Genomic DNA, 12868 nt, shown 5'->3' with positions numbered 1-12868 from the left:
TAATTCAGCTGTTCTTCACCCTGATGGAGTAAACTTCTTTCTCTTCACTTTTATTTGTTGATATTCTAGATCCTGCTGCTCTTCTTTTATATGTTGATTTCTGGCTTTCTTTTTCTTGTTTCACCTGCAGAGGTTCTACCTCGTCCAGGTCCAGATTGGATCTCCTCTCTGGTTATACATCTCGTTCTCATAAACGTTATGTTGCAGGCAATCTGGAGAGGAAAACAGGAAAAAAGGATTGTTAACGTTACTGAAGTAATTAACGACTTTCATTATTAAGACGAAATCACCAATAAACACTCTGATTCAAGAGTGCAGACATTCAGCTGACATTTGGAAATTACCAATTAAATATTTCTGATTATTTATTCACTCCAGGCATGTCGTTATTGTTTAAAATTTTTCTAGTATTTTCTATATTTTCTATGTTGAGCATTAATTTTATTTTTTACTTTGAGTTCAGTTCATGTTAATTGTTTTTTTATTTTTTGTTTTTTACTTTAAAAAAAATCCTAATCCAAGAACCCGATCTTGACAGTTTGTCCATTTCTGTAAGTTTAGGGACTGGTACAGGACCAGCATGCACTGGGCTTTCACAGACCTTTCTATTTTATGTAAGATAATGATAATTCTTAGCACAGAGAAAACATGCCAGCAAAAAGAGACGCAAACAAAGACCTCCTGCTGTGCTGGACAAAACGCAGAAGATGCCTCAGCACAGGGGATATTGTTGATCAGATCGACGGACTATTGACGTGAGGCTTGACAGACAACGTGTCGCAGTAGATGGACTATATTGTGTATATTTTGTAATTAGAATATTACTTACTGTATTTATGTCACCAGTGAATATACTAATGCTAGCTGGTATGTGCTATAGTACTGGTGTTCGTCCCGTCTGAAAGCTAACCAAGATTATTTTTTAAAGTTTCAGTTATTTTCTAACATGACTTAGATATCTGATACAAGAGCCTATTATAGAATGAAACAATATTATAAATATAATATTACACGTTATAACATTCACCGGAAAGGTTTACACAGATGGCAATGGCTATTATGAACTTCACTCTGTCAAAGTAAGATACCTCCCAAATCTCCCGTTTATGTTTTGAAGGTTTCCTATGTGTGTGTGTGAGTGCTAAACATGCATAGCTTAATATTATTCAGTAGTAATCATTATTTATTCTGTCTATATTTATATAAATATGTATTGATAAGACGAGAGCGGTCCATAGGCGTCTGTCCTTTATTTATGTCTATGTGAGAAACGGCCCGGTCTGCGGAAGACGGGTCCTTCGAAGGCCACGAATATGGACGACCAGAAGAGAAAAGCAGTAGCCTTCAGCTAGCTGCCTAGCCTCCATCTTGGCGTTATGTTGCTTAGCAACCGTGACAACGTGAAGTACAAATGCCGAAGGAAAAAAAACGGACTCGAAGCTAGTTTTTTCTTTTTTCTGTTATTATCTCACTTTTGTGATAATGCTCCATATAAATCTGTTTGTTCTAAATGTTTAAAATAGAAGGATGTAAGCAATTATTCATTTTTCAAATTACTTTAGATCTAGGAAGTAGACATTACTAATAAATTTTCTTTATTCTTAGTTTATATTAGTCGATTTGCTCAGGAATTTAATACTTTAGTGAACACAAAATTTTTACAGGCTTAATATCTGTGTTCCGCCTCCACTCATAGGGGAACTAGCAGGGTTTTAAACGATTTGCGGGACGTGCGTTCTCTCTCTGTTACCGAACTGGAGCGCCCGGTCAGCTGACAGCTGGCGAGGGAGTGGCTGTTAATGCAGCGGGAGCACATCTCGAAAGTGAGCATATTGCAATTAGTGATTTATTGAACGAGAAGATATCTGAGATCTATACATCAACATTCTCGCCGAAAATATTGTAAAAATCATTTTGTGTAATACAAAAACAACACAACAAAAAAAATTGCTGCCATGCTTGCTCTGAACACCCGTTTTAAGGATGCAGACCCTAAATTTGGACACAGCTGTTTTTTTTTCTCCCTCTAGTGGTCTGGAGCACTTCCGTTTTCAGCACTTTTTGTTTGCTTTTCTTTTGTTTGCTGTTCATTTGGTCTCTTTTGTTTGTTGCGTTTTATTTGCTATTTGTTTGCGTCTTTTTGTTTGTTGCATTTTATTTGCTTTTTGTTGCTACTTTTATTTGCTTTTTGTTTGCGTCATTCTCTCTGTTTGCTGCATTACATTTCTTTGCATCTCTTTTTTTGTTTTTTTTCTCTGTTGCTGCGCATTTGCACCCGTCGGCACGTTCATATAAAGACCAGCTGTGCTTTATGGAAGGATAAAAACTGCATTATGAACAAAACAGTACAGTTTCCAGGATATTTAATACGGAGTTTGTCTGCCTCGTTATTTTAACCTGTTGTATCTGTTACAGGAAAAATCTGCGTCTGTTACAGCGACACCAGCCCTGTGCGTGAAACATTTGCTTTACTAGCCTTTTGTGAATCTTCTATTTTCTGTTTATGAAGTAAGTCTCAGCAGTTAAGGAGGAGAGCCTAAGAAATAACTGGTTCTATTTCTCTCTACTAAATAAGCTTTCACAGTTCGTTGATGTTTGCGCTCTTTTATCTGATATAACAATGTATACAGGAGGGACGGTTCTAAAATGACCTCATGCAGAAAGTTTCATTACATTCAAACCTTACCTGAATCAAACGCTGGCGTTTCTTACCTATTCGTATAAGATTATCTTGGGCTTCGGGAGAAATCCAGCAGTCTGCGTTGATCATCTCTTTCCTCTGATGATTTCTTTAAACTCTGAAATTTTCTTCAACAGCAGTCAAATGTGTTTAAACTCGTTATACAACTCTCGAAATTAACAAACCATGCGCATCTTGTCTCGTTTCTTCTTCGTTTTTATGCGTTGGCAAACAACTTTAAGGTGCATTACCGCCACCTTCAGGTTGGAGTATGAAGAGCTCATAGCCTCCTCGTTCTTCTAAGAAATTAAAAATTCTATCAAAGCTATATTCCTGAACTCTGAAACATTCTCTTATAACCAACTTATTTTTATTACTACTAAGCTCACTAAGTAGTATCTTTCTTTCCCGTACATATTTGTTGGTTTGGACATACAGGATTAAATAGTATCTTAACTTATGAATAACTTAATACAGGTTGTTGTATTTTTGTGGAAAGTTAGAAACAGTACAGCATATCTTTTTAGAAAAAAATTATTGTTAATGCATGTCACAGAAAAGCTTCTGGGTTTTGCTTAAAACTTTTTTAAAATATTAAATCACACATTTTTGTCTCATGAAGTGAAAAATTTATTGGCAAAACAAACTTATTGTCAGAATTTTTCTTGCTATTCTATGTTTTTGTTTGTGACTCAAACTTTTGCTTGTGATTCTCACATGACATCATGGGCAGGGCCTAAATTAAAAAGATTTCTGGTGTGTGCAATAGAAGTTTATGTTTGGCAAATAACATTTTAAGTTCACGAGACAAAATTACTTATTTAATTAAAAAGAAAATTTTTAAACAAAACTTTTTGTAAAAGAAAAAAAAGAAATAATTACAATTCCAAAAGTTTTGATTACAAATTTATTATGCTTAACTTAGGTTTTTTTTTTATTAAATATTTGGGGAAATATTTAATTGCATCCTCACCAGACCCTAAACGTACTTAAAGTCTGGATCGACTTTTTTTCCTCCTTCATTATGACACACTTTTATTACATACATTATATGTATCAAGGTAATTCAGGGTGACTTATTTTTTATTCTAAATTAATTCTTAATGAATTTAAGTGTTTTCCTTCAAGATACATTTGCCTAACGCTGGAATAAATGCAATGTACATTATACCAAAAAATGAGCTGTTGCTAGGGAAACAGAGTGAAGTAGAGGCCAATTGAGGTTGAGCAACTAAAGCCTTTCCTCTGCCTACATCTCCCAGAATGCTGTTCTGAATCTGAATTCAGTGAAAATTGAACATTCTAATATATTTTCTATTGATATTTATACTATTGATTCTCCTACTCTGTGTGACGTATAAAGCCTGGACAAAGCCACAAGAGATGAAACACAGTTTTGTAAACCAAAAAAGCTAAGTGAACATTTTCCAATAAAGATGGCTGCCTGGTTTCATTATTCATACATGCTTTTATCCAAGATCAAGTGTTTGAGAATTTGATCTTTTAAACAAACATGTGATGGCCCCACCTGACAGCCTGCGGCGACGTATCGAAGTAGATGTTTCTGTTGTACTGGGCATCCGACACATAGATGGTAGCCAGGTCAAAATCCTGAAAACGCACAGAGCAGCTGTTAAAAAACAAAACTATTTTCTCACTCGTCTGCCTCAACCTCAAAAGACAGAAGCAGTTTCTAAAAACACATGAAGACTGAGTCTGTTTGAAATTCAATTTCCTGCTTGGCTAGAACCGTCACCTGTAGATCTTGAGAGGAAGAACACCATATTAAACCCCCCCACAGTATCATGTACAATGCTGTCTGCATGAAACACTCCACACACTTCTGACCAATCACACAATACTTCACATAGACCTGAACCTGGTGTGGACTTGATTTTCATCTCATAACTACGTCAATGAGAGCAGACTGCGACTCTTTGGACATAAAACCCGAGCATCTTCTCCGAGACCGTGCCGATTTCCTCCTGACTATAGACTAATATCAGCCGATATTAGTCATATTGTTCCGATAAACAAAACTGGGCCAATATTAACCATCAATATTTATTTCCTTCTTGTTGCCATTTGTTTCTGGAGGGGGAGTGAACAAAGTTGGTCATGTGACAGCAGGGGCGCAAAAAGTGGGTATGCAGTGCATGCAACGCATAGGGGCGCAACACCAGAGGGGGCGTCAAAATCCCGTCTGGATGGGGCGGTGCGCCGATGATGTTTTCCCATACACTTCAGCGCGCCTTACGCTCCTTCACCTCGCGCACATAACGAGGTAAATGTAGTGAGTTTTACCTTTCACGTGTCGTCGTCTTGGGTGGGGGGAGGAGGACACGAGCGTATTTCTACACTCCTTCACCCTGACCTGACATACCATCCTTCGGGGGGGAGGGGGGCGATTTATGTTTTCGCATCCACCTGAATAATGTGTAGTTGCGCCACTGTGTGACAGTGATCAGTGATTGTGAGGAGTTTAACTGAAGCAAAGAAGGAGTGATGAAGTCAGCAGCAATATGGTTGTTTTTCCCCCAAAGTTTCAAAAGCAACAGCAACCTTAATATCAGCCCAAACTTGTACATCGGTCCATCCCTGGCTAGAATGACCCAATAAAAGTCCACACTTTATTCCAACTGTGCCAAGATTTGAAATCTGACATTGACAGGCAAATTTCCAACCAATCTGAATGAGCTCGAGCTACTGTCCATTGAACAGCAGACATTTTATTCAGACTATATATTGTGTAAAATATAGATATATAACATGTTGCATTTTCTAAATTTATTTATTGTATTTTTAAAGGTTTTGTTGGCTCTAGTGGCCTTCATTTTAAAGAAGCTTGACAGGAAAGAGGAGGAAGACATGCGGCAAATGTCACCAGGCTGGGAATTGAACCTGCGACCACCGGCATGAAGACTACGGCCTCGGCTGTCTGCAAGAATACCGTTTGAAGTGGCATTCTTGCAGACACCAAAGTAAGCTTTTCGTTGTACAAGCAAACATGTTTCTGCTATGCACATGACAGATAAAGGTTGAAATTAAATATTTTAGTCTCTGGAAAGCTTTCAAAGACGTACCTTTAAGGACAAATTAATCAAAAGATGCTACAATAAGGATTTATCTCAGGGTAACTGAATCCAAATGCCCTCCAAACTGCTCAAATTTATCTTTGTTAAACATTCTGAAAATAATGAGCAGTTCATTTCCCCGTTATCTCCTACTTTATGTTGTTAAAATCCAGCTGGTTTGTGGCTGTAATGAGACATGAAAAGGTTCTGGGTGTGTAAATATTTCTGGACCAACAGCATCTTCTGATCTTCATCCTCTGACTGTAGTGAAACAGAAGATGCTGCTCTCCACAGCACAAAACGACAGATGTTCTCAAAAAATCATCACAGAAACAGAAAATTACTTTAGTTATCTACTGACACACCTCACCGGCTAACTGAGAATAATACTGTGTGATGAAGTTATGAGGCTGGCAATTAAAGATGTTATATTCAGGAATGCAAAGAAGGAAAACAATCTCACTTTAACACTTTCTGTAACATGTAATGTAAACAAAAAGGGAAAAGATGCACGATAATCCATCATGAAACATAATATTTAAATGGATTAGATTGGATTAAATAAAAATTGTAATGAAATAAAAATAAACTTTTAGAATGTATTTCCACTCTGCTGTCCATAGGAAAGTTTACTTTTATACTGTATAATTTTTGCAGGACAAAAGTAAGAAAAATATGTAGCTAATGTTTGACAATGTCCGATTTATCAAAGTTTATTGTTGTTACAATAAAATGTCAAAAATAAAAGGAAAAAATATTTTTTTCTTGTCTTCTTCAAATGTTAAATGCACATTAAATTATGGATTCATGTCAATATATTCTTGAATAAAATGCTGTAAAAGTGTGTCTGTTCATCAGTTTCAATATAAAAACTATCAGAATAATTTAGATCAAATAAAAACATTGTGCTCTTTATTCAGAAATTCCCCAAAACAATTAATCACATTAAAAGTCAAACTCTGTGTTTAGTCATTTATTTGATTACCAAATATATTACCTTGTGTGAGAAAATGTGTCAAATATTAACTTAAAATACTTTGCAGAATAGCACTTTGTGAAGTTCGGTCCATTCACTTGTATTAGCTTACGTCAAAGGATATGCAAGTCATAAATGACTTTGTAAGAACATAATAAAATTCATATCTATATGTTTATAGATTAAATTAGTTTAAACTTTAAAAAAGATAGTGATCTTTAATAGAAAACAGCCACGGCAGAAAATAGAAAAATTATACCACCAAGACAAGCGAAACACCAAATTATTGGAGACAATAATCACATAATTTGAACAATTAACAATCAATGACGGAAAATATATTTATATTGTATATTGCATTTTCTAAGTAAAAGAGCATGCCAAATTATTTGAAAAGCTTTTATAAAGACTGGTTAATATAATTTGAAACAAAAAGCATCAGTTTCAGTCTAGTTTTGCTGTAAAGACAAAATTATCAAAGACTTAATACTGTAAATTTCAGATTACAAAACAATTAATGAAAGAAAGTCTACTAAAAGTACACAACAGCACATCTTATTTTGGATTAAAAATGTATTAAAGTAGAATTGTATAAGGCACAAATAAACATCGAATCGGAAGACATAAATCAATTCCTTAGAAATTTAAATACACCAAAATTTTCAGAGGAAGACAAGGAAAACTTGGATCTAGAAATTATGAAAGAAGAGCTAGGGCAAGCCATTAATGATATGAAATCAGGGAAAAGAGCGGGACCAGATGGCGCTCCCAACAGATTTATACAAGACGTTTAAAGATAGACTTTTGACCCCACTATTAGATATGTTTCAAGAAGTTTCCCATTCAAACTATCTCCCCCCTCAATGGTTATTCTTTTGCCAAAGCCAGGTAGATCTCCAAACAAATGAGAGAATTTTAGGCCCATTAGTTTACTACATTCAGATCTAAAAATAATCTCCAAGCTGCTAGCACGACGTTTACAAATGGTGCTCCCAAAATCAATTGATCGAGATCAAAATGGATTCATTTCGGGGAGGCAGGGTTTTCATAACGCAAGGCGAGTACTAAACATAATTCATTATAATAAAGGTACCTCAGATTCTGCTCTTTTATCACTAGATGCCGAAAAGGCATTTGATAGGGTTCACTGGGAATATCTTTTTCAAGTTATGGAAAAATTTGACTGTCGTAATAATTTTGTAAAATGGGTGAAAATATTATACAACAATCCCTCAGCTGAAATAATAACTAACAAGAATATACCTAGATCAATAAAGATCAATAGGGACTGCAGACAGGGTTGCCCATTGTCGCCTTTACTATTCACTCTGGCAATAGAGGCATTTGCTATTGCTATTCGCTCACACCCACATCTTAGTGGAATCACTGTCGGACCTACAGAACATAGGATTTCCTTGTTCGCGGACGATGTGGTCCTTTTCATATCAAAAGTGGGATATCTGGATACAAGATAAACAGAACCAAATCTTCAATTATTTTATTAAATGCAAATGAAAAATTTAGCCCAACATCAAGTGTATTACAGTTTAAGATGGTAAATGAATTTAAATATTTGGGAATACACATCTCGTCAGATCTGGAATGGGTAGCTACGACCAACTACAATCACATATTAAATAAATTAAATTAAGTAGACAATTCATTTGAAAGATGGATGTCTCTACCAATGTCTATGATTGGGAGAATAAATACAATAAAAATGAATATACTGCCCAAGTTACTTTACATATTTCAGAATGTTGCTCTTCCTCCTCCTCCTGAATTCTTCTCCCAAAAAAAAGAAGATGTTACGTTTTTTGTGGAACAACAGAAAATCCAGACTCCGTTTGTCTTTACTATATCTTCCTTATGACCGTGGAGGCTTAAACTGCCTGAATTTTCACTTGTATTACTATGCTGTGCAGTTGAGATCTATGATGTTTTATTACAGTGACGGCATTTCACCTGTGTGACGCCTCATGTGCTGAGTTAAATACCGTTTTTGACTAAAACCTTTTCCACAGTTCACACATGAAAATGGCTTTTCACCTGTGTGAATCATCATGTGCTTAGTTAAACTAAGTTTGTGACTAAAACTTTTTCCACAGGTACCACATGAAAATGGCTTTTCACCTGTGTGAATCATCATGTGCTTAGTTAAATTTCCTTTTTGAATAAAAGTTTTTCCACAGTTCACACATGAAAATGGCTTTTCACCTGTGTGAATCATCATGTGCTTAGTTAAAGTCGGTTTTTGACTAAAACTTTTCCACAGTTCCTACATGAAAACGGCTTTTCACCTGTGTGAATCATCATGTGCTTAGTTAAATTCCCTTTTGACTAAAGGTTTGTCCACAGTTCACACATGAAAATGGCTTTTCACCTGTGTGAATCATCATGTGCTTAGTTAAACTAAGTTTGTGACTAAAACTTTTTCCACAGTTCACACATGAAAATGGCTTTTCACCTGTGTGAATTGCCATGTGCTGAGTTAAAGTCGGTTTTCGACTAAAACTTTTTCCACAGGTCACACATGAAAACGGCTTTTCACCTGCGTGAATCATCATGTGCTGTGTTAAACTAAGTTTGTGACTAAAACTTTTTCCACAGGTCCCACATGAAAATGGCTTTTCACCTGTGTGAATCATCATGTGCTGAGTTAAACTAAGTTTGTGGCTAAAACTTTTTCCACAGGTCCCACATGAAAATGGCTTTTCACCTGTGTGAATCATCATGTGCTGTGTTAAACTCCCTTTTGACTAAAAGTTTGTCCACAGGTCCCACATGAAAATGGCTTTTCACCTGTGTGAATCATCATGTGCTTAGTTAAACTAAGTTTGTGACTAAAACTTTTTCCACAGTTCACACATGAAAATGGCTTTTCACCTGTGTGAATCATCATGTGCTGAGTTAAAGTCGGTTTTTGACTAAAACTTTTTCCACAGGTCACACATGAAAATGGCTTTTCACCTGTGTGAATCATCATGTGCTGAGTTAAACTAAGTTTGTGACTAAAACTTTTTCCACAGGTCACACATGAAAATGGCTTTTCACCTGTGTGAATCATCATGTGCCGAGTTAAACCATTTTTTTGACTAAAACTTTTTCCACAGGTCACACATGAAAACGGCTTTTCACCTGTGTGAATCCTCTTATGAGCATCAGGAGAATATTTGAAAGCAAAACGCTTTTTACAGGTCACACAGGAGAAAGGTTTTCTTCTTTTCTTCTTCTCAGCTTCAGCAGCTTCCTGGAAGATGACCTGCTCCTTGTTTGGTTCTGATTCAGTTTGGTTTTTGTTCATAAACAGGAACCACCATGCAGGTATCAGTCTCCTGTTTTAATTCAAGCTGTTCTTCACCCTGACTGGAGTAAACTTCTTTCTCTTCCACTTTTATTTGTTGATATTCTAGATTCTGCTGCTCTTCTTTTATATGTTGATCTTCTGGCTCTTCTTTTTCTTGTTTCACCTGCAGAGGTTCTACCTCGTCCTGGTCCATATTGGATCTCCTCTCTTGGTTATACATCTCGTTCTCATAAACGTTATGTTGCAGGCAATCTGGAGAGGAAAACAGAACACAAGAGGAATTTTTTCCTCTTTTGATGAAAGACATCTTTAATGATGTCTTTCATCATTAAAGACAGAAATCACAGAATAAACACATCTGAAAATTCAAGAATGCAGACATTCAGCTGACATTTGGAAAATTACCAAATTAAATATTTTTGATTAATTTATTCACTGTATGAATGATTGTTATTGTTTAAAAATTATTTTCTAGTATTATTTCTAACATTTTCTATGTTGGAGCTATTACAAACAAAAAAAGAGACGTAAACAAAAGACCCTCCTGCTGTGCTCGACCAAAACAACAGAAGATGCCTCAGCACCGCAGGATATTGTTGATCAGATCGACGGACTATTGACATGAGGGCTTGACAGACAACGTTTCGCAAGTCAGATGGACATATCGTGTATATTTTGTGATTAGAATATTATTTATGTCCACCAGTGAAATATCAGCTAATGCTAGCTGGTATAGTGCTATAGTACTTGGTGTTCAGTCCCCGCTCTGAAAGCTAACCAAGATTATTTTTTAAAAAGTTTCAGTTATTTTCTAACACTGACTTAGATATCTGATACAAGAGCCTATTATAGAAATGAAACAATATTATAAAAATAATAATATTACACGTTATAACATTCACCTGAAAGCTTTACACAGATGGCAATGGCTATTATGAACTTCACTCTGTCAAAGTAAGATACCTCCCAAATATCCCGTTTTTGTTTTGAAGGTTTCCTATGTGTGTGTGTGTGTGTGTGTATGTGTGTGTGCGTGTGTTTGTGCGTGCGCGCTAAACATGTATAGCTTAATATTATTCAGTATTAATCATTATTTATTTCTGTCTATATTTATATAAATATGTATTGATAAGACGAGAGCGGTCCATTAGGCGTCTGTCCTTTTATTCTATGTGAGAAACGGCCCGGTCTGCGGAAGACGGGTCCTTCGAAGGCCACGAATATGGACGACCAGAAGAGAGAAGCTGTAGCCTTCAGCTAGCTGCCTAGCCTCCATCTTGGCGTTATGTTGCTTAGCAACCGTGACAACGTGAAGCACAGAGTGCTAAAGAAAAAAACGGACTAGAAGTTAGTTTTTTACTCGTTTTTTCTGCATTATTCTTCCCCTTTTGTGATAAAGGCTGTTCCGTGTTTAAACATTTATAGCAAGGAATGTAAGCAAATTATTCATTTTCAAATACTCTAGATCTCAGGAAGTAAGACCTTACAGTTAAATAAAACTATTATGTTTGAAGGCTTAACTTTAATCAGTCAAACCCATTTGCTCAGAAATAAATTAAATACTTTATTAAACCAAAAATTTTTACAGGCTTAATATCTGTGTTCCGCCTCCACTCATAGGGGAAACTAGCGGGAGTTTTTAAAACGATTTGCCGGGAGACGTGCGTTCTCTCTCGGTGTACCGAACATGGAGCGCCCGGTCAGCTGACAGCTGGCGAGGGGAGCTGGCTGTTAATGCAGCGGGAGCAGACATCTCCGAAAACGTCGGAGCAATATTGCAATTAAGTGATTTATTGATGCACCTAGCAGATATTTGAGATCTATACATATACATTCTCGCCGAAAAACATTGTAAAAAAAATCATTTTGTGTCATTTTAAGTGTAATACAGCAAAAATAATTTTGCTGCCATTACTGGTTTTCTGAACACCCGTTTTAAAGGATGCGGACCCTAAATTTGAGCTCAGCTGTTTTTTGTTCGACTCCCTCTAGTGGTCGGGAGCACTTCCGTTTTCAGCACTTTCTTTTTGCATCTTTTCTGTTTGCTGCATTTCATTAGCTTTTTGTTTGCATCTCTTTTTGGCTTGCTGCATTTTATTTGCGTCTCTTTATTGTTTGCTGCATTTCATTTGTTTGCGTCTCTTTTTTTGTTTGAATGTTTTCTCTGTTGCTGCGCTTTTGCACCCGTCGGCCACCGTAAGTTGTGTCTTTATATGGAAGGATAAAAAGAAACTGTTCATTATAGAAACAAACCTGTTGACAAATGACAGAAAAATAACATTGACACAATGTCTAATAAACAGAACAGATTCCAGGAGGATTTTAGAAATACGGAGTTGTGTCTGCCTCGTTATTTTAACCTGTTGTATCCTGTTTACAGGAAAAATCTGCGTCTGTTACATCGACACCAGCCCTGTTGCGTGAAACATTTGCTTTACTAGCCTTTTGCTGAATTGTTCTTCATATTTCTCCTGTTTATGAAAGTAAGTCTCAGCAGTTTAAGGAGGAGAGCCCTAAGAAAGATAACTGGTTCCATTTTCTCTCTACATAAATAAGCCATTCTTACAGCGTAGTTGTGATGTTTGCGTTCTTTTATCTGACATAAAAACATTTATACAGGAGGGGAACGGTTACTATAATGACCCTCATGCAGAAAGCTTCATACATTCAAACCTTAACCTGAATCCAAACGCTGGTGTTTCTTACCTATTCGGTATAAGATTATCTTGGGCTTCCGGGAGAAATCCAGCAGTCTGCGTTGATAAACTCTGTGAATGTTTCTTCAGCAGCAGTCAAATGCTTGTTGATAAACTCGTTTAGACAAACTCGAA

The 12868-nt window shown here is 36.3% G+C and overlaps 1 protein-coding gene across 1 annotated transcript; it reads right to left on the bottom strand.

Moving 5' to 3' along the window:
- Positions 1 to 8189: 8189 nt before the first annotated feature.
- LOC145550465 (uncharacterized) lies at positions 8190 to 9576 on the bottom strand. The gene is made up of 2 exons (XM_081604394.1): positions 9114 to 9576; positions 8190 to 8947 (listed from the first exon to the last, which is right to left on the bottom strand). Exons 1-2 carry the CDS (start codon positions 9463 to 9465, stop codon positions 8676 to 8678), a joined length of 624 nt encoding a protein of 207 aa, XP_081460520.1. The 5' UTR covers positions 9466 to 9576; the 3' UTR covers positions 8190 to 8675.
- Positions 9577 to 12868: the final 3292 nt, after the last annotated feature.

This window comes from Poecilia reticulata, unplaced genomic scaffold, assembly GCF_904066995.2.
Source record: "Poecilia reticulata unplaced genomic scaffold, P_reticulata-male-v2 Scaffold_52, whole genome shotgun sequence".
NCBI classification, from domain to species: domain Eukaryota; kingdom Metazoa; phylum Chordata; class Actinopteri; order Cyprinodontiformes; family Poeciliidae; genus Poecilia; species Poecilia reticulata.
This window is presented reverse-complemented; position numbering and strand designations above follow the sequence as displayed.

What these genes read in the sequence shown, in the direction of transcription:
- LOC145550465 (XM_081604394.1), bottom strand. Translation starts at nt 9,465, where the DNA reads ATGATGATTCACACAGGTGAAAAGCCATTTTCATGTGGGACCTGTGGA. An exon ending in GCACATGATGATTCACACAG is followed by an intron (nt 8,948 to 9,113) that starts GTGAAAAGCCAT and finishes TGATTCACACAG; the next exon opens with GTGAAAAGCCATTTTCATGT.